Source organism: Atheta coriaria, unplaced genomic scaffold (assembly GCF_025399875.1).
Source record: "Atheta coriaria isolate IRGN ID8LTWV9N9 unplaced genomic scaffold, Caltech_Dcor_3.1 hic_scaffold_6_pilon, whole genome shotgun sequence".
In the NCBI taxonomy this organism is placed as follows: domain Eukaryota; kingdom Metazoa; phylum Arthropoda; class Insecta; order Coleoptera; family Staphylinidae; genus Dalotia; species Dalotia coriaria.
Genome location: NW_027045448.1, coordinates 13415378 through 13432907, shown reverse-complemented (window position 1 = coordinate 13432907; position 17530 = coordinate 13415378). Strand labels below are relative to the sequence as shown.

Here is a 17530-nt window from a genome sequence, read left to right as displayed (position 1 = left end):
AAAATTTTGTTTTGATTTGTTTATAAAGAAAGAAGTTATTGCAATTAAAAGAACATATTTCATATTGAGAATATTGTTTTGGAATAAAAATTATAAAATTGCAAATTTAATGTTGAATATCTTGGGAATGAAATGAGATATTTTAATTTTGTAAAATGTATATAATAGATATTTTTATTCTTTATCGCTGAGTGAAATTTAGTTTAAATTGGTAAATAAATAAATAAGTTATTGCAATAATAAGGACAAGTTTCATATTGAACTTATTGTTTAAAAATAAAAATTCTAAACTTGCAACTTTAATGTTGAATATCTTTGGTTCAAAACAAAATATTTTAATTTTGTAAAATGCATATTGTAAATAATTTTATTGGTTATCGATTTGTAAAATTTGGTTTTGATTTGTTTATAAACAAAGAAGTTATTGCAATTAAAAGAACATATTTCATATTGAAATTATTTTTTTGTAATAAAAATTATAAAAGTGCAACTTTAATGTTGAATATCTTTGGTTTGAAACAAAATATTTTAATTTTGTAAAAACCAGATTATAAATAATTTATTAATTAACCATTTTTCTAAATTTGGTTTTGATTTGTTTATAAATAAACAATTTTTTGCAAATAAAACAAAATATTTCATATTTCACACCAAAAGAAACAAATTTCTAACTTTAAACTTAAATATCTTGAGTATATAATAAAATATTTAAACAAAAACGTCAACACATCATAAACAATTATATTGTTTAATTAATTTTCGAATTTGGTCATAATTGAACAAAAACAAATAAAGTTATTGCACTTAAATCATATGATTACACATCCACTCACATCTAAAACAGTTTTTCTCTGGTTTTCAACGCGTTTGCGACATTATTGACATTTAAACAACACCGTTAATAGCCACGATTCCCACTCAACTATTTCGCGACGCTTTTAAACATTTTTGCAGCGAAAAAAAAATCAACTCACGCGTAGCGATTATGATTATGATGATTTCTGCGCATCCCGCGCGCGCGGCAATAAAAGGTAATAATTTCATGCATAATTCGAATTTTATCGCCATGTAAATTAATCTTAATAATTTACATTATCTTATTTGCATTCGCGCAGTGTGTACGCGCGCGCGCGCCCGACGTGCGTGACTCCGGCTCGCGCGTTCTTCAGCGCGCGCTTCAAAACTCAAATCACCACCAACAAGGCGCAACAAGTATTCATATTCTATCAGAGTCGAATATTTATGTGTATGTGCACATACTTGCAATAAGGTTGCGCGTTGCAAGCGCATCGAATTTGTGTTGAACATCGTTTAAACATTAACGATTAAAACTATTTATTATCGTTTCGTGTTGGCAATTATTTTGCGAAATTTTTGAGTTTTTGCGTTAAACACCACACAAAAGAGTATATTAAATATCAGGTAAGAATAAATAAGTGTATAAAGTACTTTAGTCACGGCTTTGACCACCCGTGATTAAAAAATCACTTTTTGTGACTTAAAAACGTGGAGAAACAAAATAAAAATATTTTTCACAATTTAAACACTGAAAATGATTGTAATAATTTGGTTAATATTTTTAATTTATTATAAAATTCAAAATGTTGAAGTTAAGGTCGAATTAATGCGCGAAGTTGAAAGGTCGTCGGCGATCCGCCGTTATTTACGCACACAGCACACGATCGTTAAATTAATTCACCGCGCGTCTGGAAGAAGCGCCTCGAATTCGAAGAGGAATATAAATACTCCATGCGCAATGTCCCAACGAAGTTGTTATCTTTTTACGACAAGCACAACGCGCATGCGCATTGCAACCACACAGAAAAAATCAAATTTATAACAAATTTACGAATACAAACACATTTTTCAACGTTTTCCTCTGAATTTAAATACAAATCGTTTTGTGAACACACGACACACTTTACTCAACACTCAACACTCAAAAAACATGGCGGAATGGCAGAGCATGTCACCGCTGTTGTCGAGTGTGTTTTATTTCTTTATTTCGCATTACCATACGACAGATTCGCGTCGCAGACAAGTTTTACTTTTTTTGGTTTTTGGTTTCGCGACAGTTTGTTGTGTGTGCTGTGTGTCGTGTTGCATGTTGAATTGTTTATCGATCATTTTCCGATTCGCATGCGGAACGCGTGCGCGACAACTTCCTACTTAAACGTAGGTACTCCATTGTCGCGTACGTCAATGTCAAGAGTCTGGGGAGAAAAAAAGGAAAAACGACGCGCGGAGACAACGCACGCGCACGGACGAAATTCGCGACACGAAAAAACGAGCGAAACAAATTGCTGTACATGCGATTAAATTGCATGTCGATGTGTTTTACATGCCAAAAGTTGATTAAGTCATGATTTTCAAACAGGAAAATGTAAATCGAAACGAATAAATCGCAGATTGTACAGAATTTTATAAAGTTGACTTTAAATTGTTTGTAAGTATTTGTTAAATAATCATATCAACAATAATAATACACATTTAGATGTGGAATTTTATTAAGATCATATATTTGAAAGAATATTGTGTTTATCAGTAATAGTTTTTGAGTTATTCAATATTTTGTAATAAAAGTCAGCGAAACACGCTTAATTCTTGGATTTGAATAGAGAGGGCGCCAGGAGTAACAAAAATGAGTAGCATAGGGAGTTGTTTGGTAGTGGTAGTGTGCGCTCATGGAGTTAAATGGCAAGACGCGTGTCTGTGTGAGTTTAGACTTAGTTTTTTCTCCATAAATCTTAAAGTTTTATTTCAATTTGAAAAATTTCTTCAACAATCGACTAAGAATTTAATTTAGCATAATATTAATAAAATAATTAATTAAAATTTACTTTAATTAACAATAAAATGTTAAATAATAATAAATTTTAATAAATTAATTGAAAATTATTGTTTTATAGCAAATATTTATATTTTAAACTGCCAATTAGAGTAATTAAGCAATGTGTAATAAATTTAATCATTTATAGCCTTGTTTTTTTGCATCTATCAAGCCTAATCGAATTATGAGCTTACACGATGGATTTATGCGCGATTTGCACACACGGTGCGCGAATCGCACGTCTCCGCTCCTCAACGCATTAATATTTTTTGCGATAGTTTACCCGCTGCTCTCGGCGGCGCGTTAAAAAAGCGCGTAATTAAGCGGAGAATTATGTGGCGCGTTCCATATTAGCGCAAACAAACAAAACAAATGAAGCGATGAACTGGACACAAACCAAACTAACCGCAACGTCCCATCTGCTACCACACCACAACGCACACACATTTAAACATCAGAGGAGCAGAGAATTGAACAGAAGACAGCGTTGTAAGGTTGTAAAACAAAACTTAATTGCATGTATTAAGCGATGCGTCCGTCCGAGATGAAGAAACGGCAGCACGAACGCATCAATCGAATCCAGCTTACAAAGTTACAAAGTGAAGTTCACGTCGATGCGTGTTTTATGCCTGTCTGTGTATGTGTATGGAGCTGTGAAGTTTGTGAGCGCACAAAAGCAGAGCTTGCAGGCGCGGACAGGTGGTTATTAGCCGGCTTTTCTCGCCGTCTAATTGGCAATCGGCGAAACGTATATGGAGCACACGTCGATTCAAATTAAATCTAATGACCGAAAAAATCATTAGAGAGCCGTAATCATACGCTGCCCGGCAGCATCGCACAAAGAAAACCATTTTTCCAGCCGAATAAAAGACGAGAAGCGATGAAAAGTCATCTTCCATTGATTTGACAAAGTTTGAGAAGTAATTATTAAGTACCCGTTACATTGGCGACGGGGGCGGTTACTCAGAAAGGCGTTTTATTCTTTGATTGATTGATATCTTACTTAAAACTAACGGTATTGCATTAATTAATTGAAAAAATTTTAAAAAATATTTTATAATGTAGGCAACCAACAATACATGCAGATGGTTACGCCATCTATGTGATTTAAAAAAAAGTTTGATTTATGTTTTAGTAGAATAGGTGTTAAAACTGTTTTTTTTCCCATCGATTAAGTTGACATCGCGCATAAATAACGCGTGAGTGTAATTTTTTTCTCTCTCGTCGTGGAGTGTTGATTACGTTTGCGTGGATTCTAATGATGCACGGGGCCGGCACGGCGCTAAATCACCGTCGTTTTAATTGATATCACGCTGGGCGCCGCCGCCGCGCGCAATCAGGCACAAATTTTTTGGTCCGCGTGCACGTTTTTGAGCGTTGTGGTAATGTGGCTTTTAATTCGATCGTGATTTATGCGCGCGCTCAGGTGTTTGAAGTAGATTAGTTTTTGTGGACGCTCGCTCGTTCGGAAATCGAACGAAATAAAAACCCAGCTCATAAATCGTGCGCGCGCTAACAAATAATAATATTCCACACACACACACAATAATTACTCTTTGAACTTTACCAAAAACTAATTCGTATATAAAATGTTTGAGATTCAGTTGAATGGCTGGACGATTTAAAAGCCAGTGTGGTAAATCATCAGGTTGAATGCTTTCTCTGGCAGCGAGCGAACGTTCTGTTTTATCCTGTCAATTCTGACACTAATCACCTGTTAGAAAATAATTTCGATAACAGGTAATTACGACTTGTTACCGCATTTCATGTCATTATTACCAGTGCCTGGGTTTCATTTGAAGCGGTCGGTGGATTCGCGGGCGCGCATCACGAAACTGGCGGATCGAACACAAAATTTAACACTCACCAATCAACAATCAGGAATATAAACAGGCGCAAGTGAAATACTCGTAAGTGAGGTGAAATTGTTGCGCTTGTTGCGTTCGTGAGCAATTGTCAGATCAAACACAAATATAATACTATCACGCACGTTTTATTTGTTTAATTATCGGACGATTATTTTCGAAAACTATTATTTAACTAAATTCACACGTTATTAGAGGAAATTCTTGGCTTCAAAACAAATTCCACAAATTAAAAGCAAAATTTTAAATTTTAGAAATAAAATTTTCTTGTTTTGCAAATAGATGTGATTGATATGATTTAATTGTTATGATTTTGCATGAAATGCTTGCAATTCAAAAAATAATCCTTGCTCGTTGAAAACTTTAAAGTTGTCACTTTGTATTTGACAAATATAAATTACTAGCTTTAACCCGCGGCTTAGCTCGCGAATATCTAAAATAATGAAGTTGCTTCCGTACGCGTCTGTAGTCACAGAAGAAGTAACAATGAAGTAGAATGGCGGGAAGTTTAAAATGGCTGAAAGTATAGTCTATGGAAGTATAGTGTACAGTCTCCATAGTGTAGTCAATTGGATTTGATGTTGACGTAGCTGTCGGTAATACAGTGTGATAATACAGTGTGATGGTACTATAGTAGTTAGGTTTGAGCTTCATTGCTGGAATGCTAGATGGCGTTAAAGTAGTCAAATAGCCAGATGCAGAGGTATTATTGGCTAAACTATTTCTTTATTTTATTTAAAAAATATTTTTTTTTATTAAATAAAAAGTAGCCTATAACCAATCGGGGACCACTAAGAATATGTGTACAAATTTTCATGATGATCGGTTAAGTAGTTTTTGCGTGAAAGTGTAACAAACATCAGGACTTTCGCATTTATAATATTTGTAGGGATGTGATACTTTGATCATGATGCGACAGACGAGCATTATCAAATCTGTACGCTCAATATTGTGTATATTAAACAGCCAACTCTCCTGTCACACATGGTTTATGATAGTGCCATCTATTAGAAAACGGCTAAACTGCATTTTTCAAAATTAAATAGAGGCGAGAATCGCGACAAATCGTTGATTTTGCTTAGCATTTTTTGCAGAAACAGGCAACGCAATCAACACCACACTTTAGGCATTTCTATGTCTAACAACAATCTCCGAAATAAAGCTAATTCCAGAGGAGAATCTGTTGCATTTTTAGAAAATTACAAAAAACAGTAAAACTACAAATCATTTTTTCTCCCAAAGTACCGCATCAACATAAACCAAAATTGATACAACGCTAGATTATGAATTGATACATCAATATACAAAATTTCATAACCTAGTTTGGTGTAGTTTTGAAGATATTTAATATTTTGTAAAATTTTAAATTTTCCTGTTTTAAATCTGTGATATCTTGATATATTCCTTCGCCTCAGTTATTTATTCGTCGAATTTATAATAAATACCGAATGATAAGTCATATGTCAAAACATAAATCGAAGATAGAAGATACAAATCGTCCGACAATAAAAAGATCAAGTCCGAAAATAAGCAAATAAATCAATGAATCGACCACAAATCACAATGCGTTCGCCTCGTGCGCTTGTGCGCTGCATGTAATGCCAATCAGTCATTTTTTCCCCGGCGTATCGTAACTCGTAACTCCTTTCGATGGCCCATCGATGGTCCATAACTAGAACGCGCGAGGAATTGAAGATGATGAATCGTAGACACATTCGAGAATGTGTTCGAATGTGAACCTCGTGTTCGCGCCGTCGTCCGGCTGACCAAACTAAACGCAACCAGAAACGAAAGAAGAAAAAAAAAGCAACACACACACCGAACACAAAACAACAAACAGCGCGAACATCGGACAAGGTGCCACATTGTACTCGCTTCGAACATCGCACGTCTAACGAACATCAAACGAAACAATGCGTAATAAATTCACTCGATTCGTTTCTACAAACTCCGAACGACATTTTTATTCAAATTCAACCTAATTATCTCTTTGTCGTTCATCTACATAAAACGCTAATAAATTACCAATCAGCGATACAATTGTCGAAATTCACTGCGTGGCGTTCTCGAAATATATTTTTAATGTTTGTTAAATGAACATCAATCACACACGTTTATTTATAACCTGAATCTAATTCCAAATCGAAGTGGAATTTAAATCTGAGCTCATCTATTGTGGAATATTATTGATGATTGACCTGTCAACCTATTAAAAAACATATAAAACAAAAAATTTAAAAAAATAAAGACAAAAAGTTACATGCAACCAAAATTGACAACCAAAAGAAATTTTTTTCTACTTCTATTTTTAAAGTTTTACATTTTTCACGGTTTAAAAACACGAAAAATGTACTTTAGTCACGGTCGTGAGTAAAGTGCCACTTAGCGCACTAGATTTTTAAAAAAATACATTTTTTTAATTTAATTTTTTTTATTTGTTTCAGTCATTTTTTGGACGGACTTATAATAACCTCAGCTCAATCTCCGAGTGTAAGAACAACGGTGAATGTGTAATCAACAAAAAAAACCGCACAGCATGTAAAGCATGCCGCCTGCGGAAATGTCTCCTCGTCGGCATGTCAAAATCCGGCTCGCGATACGGTCGAAGATCCAACTGGTTCAAAATCCATTGTTTACTCCAAGAACAACAACAAAATCACCAACAAGCCGCTGGTAACGCCACTGCAGCCGCCGCAACAGCAAATCTCCTCCGACCACACCCATACTTACCATTTTTCCGCCATCATCAGTTGTCCAGCATGTCGGCGGCGGCGATGGCCAACACTCGTGATGGTCGTTCATCAGAATCCGACAGTGGTGCATCCTCAGCCGATCCCGAAGATGATCTACGCTCGACAAGCGCGTTGAGTTTCCTCAAACTCCCAGCGTCGCCATCTAGCGAGCGTGATTACTTCTCCGGTGGCAGTTCGAAGAAACTCCCCTCGCCTGCCAGCGACGGTGAGTGTTTTCAACGCAGAAAAATCGCTTCTGCGCTTACACATTTTCCACCCGCGTCATCGCCTGCGTCACTTCCGGCGATCTCCCCTGGCGGTGCTACTTCACTCTTGCCAAGATGGCTGCCACCGTTACAAGGCGTGGCTGACCCAGCATCATGGCGTGAGATGTGGTTGAAAGGATCACTCAGTATACCAGCAGCTGCCGCGCCTGATCAAGACCAACCGATTGATTTATCCGTACGACAATCACAATCACCACCGATGACAAAGGCGGAGCCTATCAACGCGTCGGACAGCGAGGCGGAGCTTAATATCGATGTGGGCGTAGATGAGCCGGTGAAATCAGTGCCTTTGGACTTGACGCTCGAACGACAAGCAGCTGATGTGGTTACAAATTAATCATAAACACAAAACAAGTGAATCAAAGCCAGAAAACGGCCAGTATAATGCAAAAAATGTCATTTTTAGAGCTACCCAAAGGCGTGGCCTTTCAAACCACGCCTCTGGATAGCTCACACTCCAGTGCATCAGTATATGTGATAAAAGAATCCAGTATTTTGCCACATTTCAATTTTAACACTTTTCACACAAAAGAGAAAAATTATTTATTTATATAGATATACATTATATATTAAAAGAGAAGCAACTATATAGGAGTATGATATTGTAAATATTGTGCGCGGTGATATTTAGAACATTCCGGAGAGACAGGAGACGACAAAACGGTCAGTTTATTTTTTTACGAGTTTAGCGTAACACTCTGTATGTTACTATTATTACTATTGTTATGTTTAATTCATTTTTTTGGGGCGGCGGCAGGGGAAGACATAGTATTTATATCGGAATATCTCAAGTTGTGTATGTGTGTGTGTATATACAAATAGTAGTAGATTTAAAAAGAAATGTTATAAACAAAAGCAAACACACGGTGTTTTATGGCCAGTACAAGGTGCCTTACAAATATATAATATATATTTTTGAGTGCTTTAATAAAATAAATAAATATATTGTTTAAAAAAAAATTTTGTTGATTTTTTGCGTATTGCTGGATTTAGCAAACAATTACTTCGACAAGAATGGTTAGGTTATGGTAAACCGGTAAACAGGTAAACAACTCTCTTGGGAAGCGCACAATGCCGATTGAAATCCATATTCGAAGGTGAAGTGCCTTCAAAGAGGTATTTTCCGCATACTTGAACTTTAATTTTAAATTTTGAGGTTATAAATGGTATATTAAGTATCAAGTGCGCTAAGTTATATTTTAACCACGTTTAATCACGCTATTTAATCAATTTCCACTTTTTTTCACGACTTTAGTACTTTAGTCACGACTTTAGTCACGCCCGTGATTAAAGTATCACTTTTTGTATCTCAAAACCGTGGATAAAGTAATTTTTTGTATTTTTTAATCATTTTTTTATAAAAATGACTTCCATAACACAAAACCTAACCTAAAATGACATTTCAACGCGATATTATTGTCTACTCATTGTACGGTTTAATTTTTTTCTTTTCAGCCATTGTAACATGTTATTGTCGGTTTTGGTTCTCACAGGACTCATCAGACACTCGCATCCTTCTGTTCTAAACGTTGTGTGACGCGTGTGGGTTAGATTCTCACCATTCTTCGCGCACGACGCGCTAAACTTCAACCCATTGAGTCCATCTGAAGAGCTCTGACGTTGTCGCTGACGCCTCGTGACCGTCGCGGCTGAAACTCTCGTCGGCGACTCCTGAAGTGTACATCGGCGCCAGGAAGACAATGCGACAGGTCGAAAAATTCAAAGTCACCAACTCACACACAAAGAACAATTGATAAAAATAAAATTTAAAAAAAAATACAACATAGGCAACTAAATATACTTTTATACTTGTCAACTTAATTGTCTTTAAAAACTCTTTAAAAGACTGTTAGTCTTAATTCATGTCTTATTTAATTAAAATTATACCATACATCGCATGTGGCGTCTTTTTGTTACTTGTTTAGCGATGTTTTAGTCGCGGTGAGTTTTTTCTTCCGCTATCTGGAAAGCGCGGAGACAAAAGAATGAACGCACGCCGCCCTTTGGCTGCCCTTAGATGGCAGCATTGGGTTTTTGCGAGTCTTCCTAGAAGCGCGATTTAATTACGCCGGGGCGCTTGTCGGCCGCATATAAACGATTATCAATTAGATGCGTCGCATTCTCGCGCCGTGCACAAACGACCGTTTTGCTCCAGATCCGCTCGCGCGCGCGCGCGCGCGCACATCGTACCCAAAGAATGCTGCCGATAAGAGCACCACACATGGCAGGACTCCTTGGAGGATGAAGACGAACCATCGGTGTGGGTAAGTATAAGAATCCGATCAGCGCGCACCTTTTGCCTTAAGTCGCGCGCGCTTGCGCAGTTGACTTAAGTCCGGAATATGATTAACTGTTTTTGTCGCGTTTGTCGGTTTGGCGCACGGCCGGCACACGTGTCCCATGTCGGTTAGATTGTCGGGAAGATTTTGTTCGCGCGTTAATTAACTCGCCGACGGTTTTTGTTAGCGTTAGACGCTTGATATCGGCCCGCCCTTAAAGGTAACCCACCCAAGAAGACCAAGCGTGCATTTCGTGCTTCCTAAACAAGATCGTAGCACAAAAAAAAATCGACTGTATTAGAAACGGCTATAATCGGTAAATAAACGTAGAAAATGATTTTTTTTTAACAACTGCGCATGCGCAAACTCCACCCTGTGACTAAAGTACTTTAGTCACGGTTTTTAGCCATCTGTGATTAAAATATCACTTTTTGTGTTCCAAAACAATGAAAAAAGTGAAAAAATAAAATTTTTGTTTGTTTCAAGTGTGATTTATGTGTGATTTAGGTAAAATTACTTAATTATCAACAATCGAATAGACAAGTGAACGTGGTGTTGAACAAAACGCTCTCAATAATTACCCTTGGCCGTGGACGCGTTAATTATCCAATTAATCCACCAATTAATCGCGCGTTCTAGATGCGCGTCTCTTTCCCAACTCCGTGCCACGCCACGCCACGCAGTAAACATTGAAACGTCGAACAAAAAGACGACAAACGACGCATTTAAGCACCTATACAATTTCGCTACCAGTCGCACGTCGCGCACATCGCACAGCGTCTAACGGCGGTTACGTATAAGGATTTAAACGGTCCTCTCGGCGCAGGATTCAACTTTTGGTGCGCGCGCCCGAACGACAAACGAGCCAACAAGATGTTACGAAAAGTGCGCGTAATCCGAACGACAACTGACGACAACGCACGGACGTGGAAAAGAAGCGCTCGCTACACAATGGAACATTTACGGCGCGACGTGCAACGCAAACACGCAAAAAACAATCTATACACACACAGGCAGATGGGTAATACACATGTGTGTGTGTTTGGTGGCCTAACTTGACTTGCTTTAAATAATACCAGTTGTCCACGAAGATTTGTATCAAATTATAATAGATGACGGTGTAAAAATGCGCGCGCACAAGTGTCGACACTTACGAGTATTCTCCGATTCAATGAAACACTTTTGAATGAAGTATTTTTATGTATAACCTCAAAAAAAAAACAGAAATAAACGCAGGATGAAATTTTCATAAAACGTGGTTTCGGTTTCGCCGACACGCGTTATCGTCATAATTTATGTAAACTTGCCATAAACAGCGGAATTCAATTTGTAGCCGCGTTTGTAATAAGATAGGCCGGAGAGGCAAATAAAAACGAGCGCGCAAGAGGTTACACACACGAGTTTAGTCACTTAGCAGTGAAGATATTCCTCGCGTTCCAGCGTTCGTGGTGGTCCCAGGGAGCGGCTGACATTACTCAGGCGAGTATCAAAATCCCATCACAATCATATCGAGATCGCGTTCGATACCAACACACACACATAACATTTATAACCTCAAAATATTAATGCTTGTTTTATGCAACCAACTATACACATTTATATATTTTTTTGGTTATGTTTAGGTTAGAGTCAAGAAACGTAATAAATTTACGTTGTACGCGAAGCATGGAAGATGTGAGAGAGGCAAAAGAGACTTTATTGCCCAGTCTCCGGACGCGAACATCGATATATTCGCCGATCGCCGTTTGACGCGCGCTTTATAATATGTCTAATTGGAAATCGCTACCGCGATGTGCGAAATGCCTACGGGCCTCGTGGCTACCAGCCTCGATAATGGATGGCGTTTGGACACGAACGGCCAAACACAAACACATCAACACGCAAACGTAAATATTTTTCACTAAAATTTTTTTTTTTGATTTAGTTTCATCTTGAAGTGTTTCTGGTGCATTCAATGCAGATTCACGTGAAGATGCGAAGATTCAGATGGCTGCGATGCCATAAATGTTATATTTCTGCTTGTGTACGCCGGCGCGATGCATTCATAACCTCAACCGGCGGCTATAAACATGATATTCGTATTCGTATAGCCGTGGATATTTACATTGAAACCAATCTAGCGGAAAATCTCCTGCGTCTCTTTTTACTACGTCTCCACAACATTTTCGTTTTGTTGGGAATAAATAGGTGCGAATGGCTCGGTAGCTACGCTTGTACGTATTGCGTGCTTGTACGCTGATAAATGGCGAAATTACACGTGCGAAATTATTATTATATTCCGTTTTTGGCAAGGCGTGTGTGTGCACCGATCGTAAACTTATCGTAAAACGTGCTAAAATCATCATTTGTGTATTTGTGTATCGTGTGTTGCCTATACAGAAAAAAAAAACTAATTTAAATTGAATAGTTGTGTGTGTGGCTGTATACTCTGCTCTGGATATTTACGAGAATGTCCCAGAAGACGTACACCAATTAATTTGTCCATTGCCGATGGATAATTGCACGCTTCCTGCTCGCATGACTCTCTTCACGTGAACATAACCTCAACAGACGCACGGAGTTACGGTTCTGAATCTGCTGGGATTTCAAAAGTAGTCTTTGACTAGTCAAAGACAATACGACGACACAAGTCCATCGGTCGGCGAAGATCTGATAATAAATCCGGCGGCGATATCGTAAAACAGTTCGCGGCTCGCGCTGCCAACAATGTGTTCAATGCCCTTCGAGGCATGCGAACCGATAGCGGAGCAGCACGGCGAACGCATCGCAACCTAACCTCTAGGAAGAGGCTACTGGAATTCTCATAACTATCCCGTCGGCGGCCCATCTTCCATCTTCGCGTCTAAACCGCTGCGCCGAGTCGAAGCCAGGATCAATGCATATTGATAAGCATTGCGAAATAACTTCCAAGCCAGATAAGAGCTGAAGCTCCCATCGGGCTTATTGTTAGTTATTGTTATGTTGGGGGCTTGCAAGCGCAGAAATTTTACGGTTTACCGAGTCGACAGGATCGGACAGGACAGATTATTGCAAGAGATTGATATCACGTAAACTAAATTATTGACTATTAATATGTGTGTTGGGTTGCCTATACTATAATTTTTAGGTTTCTAATCGTTTCGATGTAAAAACACATTTTTAATACCAATGTGTGTGTGTGTTAAACCGATGATTGCGGTTTGTGGTATTGATGGATCGGCAGTTATCGCCCGCGGGCCCCCGCGGCAATCACGCGATCGACGCCTAATTACGTTTAACCAAATAAATTTATTTCACACGGAGAGCAAGAGTTATTGCGCCGAAAATACAAACATTAAATGGCTCATTACGCCGAAAACAAGAACAACTACACCAGAATATATAAAAAAAGTTTTAATAGCAATAATAACATTAATAGCATTCACCGTTTATAACTAGAAGAGTTTAGATTTAAGTGTATTTGAGATTGGTGAGATAAACAGCGTGTATTGTAAGTGATGCGTTTACATTTCGTACACTTTGAATCTGGAATCTTGATGTACGCGTCTAGATTTATCTGGGTTTCTGTTTCGATTTCGATAATCGTGTTATTGCTCACTCTCGATCACCGAGCACGATAAACAGCGCGAGCGCGCAACTCAATTTTAACGCTGTGTTGATGTGGTGTTGTTGTTATGGAAGAATGAGGTGAAATAAAATTGGATCATCGCGCCATTGTTGGGAAGTATTACGACATCGAAAGCGACAACATTTACGCTCCAATTCCGGTGCACAATTGCATTCAACCTTGGAGCATCCTGTGCGCGTATTTTTTTTATACAAAAAAGCGATTTTTTACTTTTTATGTTTAACATATGCAACCAAATGAACTTTATATACAACTAGTTTTAACCCGTGGCTTCGATCGCGAATATCTAAAATAATGAAGGTGCTTCCGTACGCGTATGTAGTCACAGAAGAAGTGACAATGAAGTAGAATGGCGGGAAGTTTAAAATGGCTGAAAGTATAGTCTATGGAAGTATAGTGTACAGTCTCCATAGTGTAGTCAATTGGATTTGATGTTGACGTAGCTGTCGGTAATACAGTGTGATAATACAGTGTGATGGCTTCATTGCTGGAATGCTAGATGGCGTTAAAGTAGTCAAATAGCCAGATGCAGAGGTATTATTGGCTAAACTATTTCTTTATTTTATTTCAAAAATAATTTTTTTTATTAAATAAAAAGTAGCCTATAACCATTCGGGGACCACTAAGAATATGTGTACAAATTTTCATGATGATCGGTTATGTAGTTTTTGCGTGAAAGTGTAACAAACATCAGGACTTTAGTAGGGACATGTATATTATCGAATCAATGCACATGTTCGCATTAATATCACTCGTATATTTAATGTTTTCTCCATGGAAATGATTTCCTGTTGTAACGTGTGATGCGTACGGCTGAAAAATCGAATAACATTTGGAAACACCTACAATCAACAATCACGTTGAAAGCAAGACTTGTAAATGCGTTTCGTGCCGCAATGTATTCCATTAATAATTGAATGTATAGCTATAGCTATACCTATACCTAAAAACACGTGTGAACAAACATTAATAGAAAGTTAAAAAGTAAAATTTCAACGTAGGCAACACATTCTACACGCATACACATACACTGCACATACTCAAAGCACTAATGTAATACGTGTTGTCTATACATCTAACTAAACTCTATAAACAAAAAGTTTTGTCGGTTGGAGCGAAAAAAGTAAAAGCAATCATTAACAATGCGTTTGCACTGGGTTTATCGCCGGTACGTTTTCTTCTCGCGTTGGCAATTATTCCACGAAGTGCGCGCGCGTCGGCGCCCATTCTATTTTTCACGTTTGGGTAATTAAACCATCCGCAATGTATAAATTACAACATAAACGCGATGTTAATTAAGTGTTGTCAGCGTGTTTAAGCACGCCAACAACAAACAGCCAACAACCGCTTGCGCTTACGAGCGCATTACGAAGAATCTTCCTGCAGCGTCCGAATTAAGACTGAAACAATGTTAGATCACGTCGGCGAATGCAAACAGAAAAAAAAAACAGCACAGCACCACCAGCGATAGAACCGCCACGTCGTCGCTACTCCACGACGACAATAATGGGCCCTAATAGACTCTTCGCGTTGGTTTACGATAGCGCACACGAGTTGGTTCCTCAACTTGTAAGCTGCGTATATGTAAAGCGGGGCATTAAGCACCCAGAGTCAAGTCAATTACTGTTACGAATCTGATAAGCGCATGTTGCACTACAATTAGGCGCTATACCGAGAAGTTACTAACTAGATATGTATGCAACCAACACAACACTGGTATTGTATTGTGCATAAAGTTGCCTACTATATCCCTACTAATATTACAAATGCGAAAGTCCTTATGTTTGTTACACTTTCACGCAAAAACTACTTAACCGATCATCATGAAAATTTGTACACTTATTCATAGTGGTCCCCGAATGGTTATAGGCTACTTTTTATTCAATAAAAAAAATTATTTTTGAAATAAAATAAAGATATAGTTTAGCCAATAATACCTCTGCATCTGGCTATTTGACTACTTTAACGCCATCTAGCATTCCAGCAATGAAGCTCAAACCTAAGTACTATAGTACCATCACACTGTATTATCACACTGTATTACCGACAGCTACGTCAACATCAAATCCAATTGACTACACTATGGAGACTGTACACTATACTTCCATAGACTATACTTTCAGCCATTTTAAACTTCCCGCCATTCTACTTCATTGTTACTTCTTCTATGACTACAGACGCGTACGGAAGCAACTTCATTATTTTTGATATTCGCGAGCGAAGCCGCTAGTATTTTAATATATTCGCAATCGAAATGTAAACAAAGAGTTGCCTGCATCGTAGGCGTGCTAATTGAAAACGAAAATCGAAATATCGCCGTAATGACTCATGCATGTGTAAATACGCTTCGGGACGTACGCATAACAAATGCATAACATGTGTAATTGAATAATTAATCGTTAATAACACCCAGCGTCGACGAGCCGGGCGTCCCCGAGCAGCATTCATTCAATTAGTGTGCGTGCCATTTGCATATTACACCATGCAACGATATTACATATTATTACGCAATCTTTCATCGCCGTATGCATATTATCTGCATAAAGTGTTATAAATGTTAATCACACACGTTTTGAGGTTTTTATCGTGCGATATAGGCAACTTATTGAACATTTACGTGTGTGTTAAGTTGCCTATATGGCTAATAACTCAATTGATTCCAATTAAAACATTATAACGAATTTGTGCAGCAAGATTCTAATCGTTAAACAAGCTTAACGCATAACCAACATGAAATTTCCTAAATAACTTAATAACTTAATACTAGCTTTTGAACTTAACCTATAATGATCGCGATCGCATTTATTCGTTATCGTTCGATGCAAGTTCTTCCTGGAACTTTATGATCTTCGAGGGCCTCTTGTTAAATTAATAAGTCGAGCACAGCGCTGGAGATATTTCAATTCTTTATTGTGGCGGGCCGCGGTCGCGCATGCGCCTTATATAGAGATAATGACGTCGTGAATTATCTGGGCGAGCAACCAATAAGTCACACGGTGTGCGCATTTTGTCTGCGGCCATAATGTGACCGGTGTCGCGTGCGTTTACGAAATAGAATTTTCCGAGACTTGTGCACTCGACTTGTTTGAGTTTTGATTTTTTTGGGTCCCGAGAGCAAGTTGAGGGACTGCTGAGCTTTATATGGTGCGCGCGTTCATTATCTCACGCCCACGCCGAATGACAGTAATAAGGAATCGTAAACTAACGAAAACTAGCCTTGCGCTAGTGAGAGAGCATGAAATGACTTTTGAGTGCGCATGTACAAATTTTCTGAATCGATTCGGATTAGGCATGTTGTGAGTTATTAACAATATGAAGAATTTCTGTTTTTGGATGGTTTAATTGGTCGTAACTTGCGTCTTCATTTGTCAAACAATTCCGAAGAGTTTCAGAGCTTTATTCGTTGTACTTACAATGATTGTTTGCGATGGAAAATGAAAATTGTTATTGTCGTCCATTAGGCGAAGAATGCAGACGCGCTGAGTACCTCCAGTTTGCTTATCAAAGTGTATCGTGTAACGAAAAGTGTATCGCTGTATCGACCGCACCGAAACGATAATTGCGTCGTTGGATTTTATTTTTATTACGCGCGTAAAGTCGTTTTCGTTAATTACCCTGCGCAGTCGCGCTACTGATATGCAGCCGAATTGAATAAATTTACGATTATTTCGACGTTTATTCCATGATAACTTTCGCAATTTGTACGTAATTTCTTCGATACAATAAAAATCAATGGCGGAATTTTTTGAATTAATTTTTTTTTATTTTAAGTCAACTTCTAAGTAAAATATTTCACTCTTTACGTGACTGTATAATTATCGTGTGTTTTTTCTAACATTTTTACGCTCCTGTAGTCGTTTTTTACAGTTTTTCCGCGCGTGGTTCCCAGAAGATGCGTTTCCAAGACTTTTAAGTGGCGGAAGCGCGTGC

At 38.0% G+C, this 17530-nt stretch overlaps 1 protein-coding gene across 1 annotated transcript in view; it reads left to right on the top strand.

Moving 5' to 3' along the window:
• Positions 1-8674, top strand: part of LOC135794268 (protein embryonic gonad-like) — a 33422-nt gene extending 24748 nt beyond the window's left edge. Inside the window, exon 3 of the mRNA XM_065305473.1 lies at positions 7140-8674. Coding sequence (XP_065161545.1) covers positions 7140-8051 — 912 coding nt within the window. The 3' untranslated portion in view covers positions 8052-8674. The remainder of the gene's footprint in view (positions 1-7139) is intronic.
• The last annotated feature ends 8856 nt before the right edge of the window (positions 8675-17530 follow it).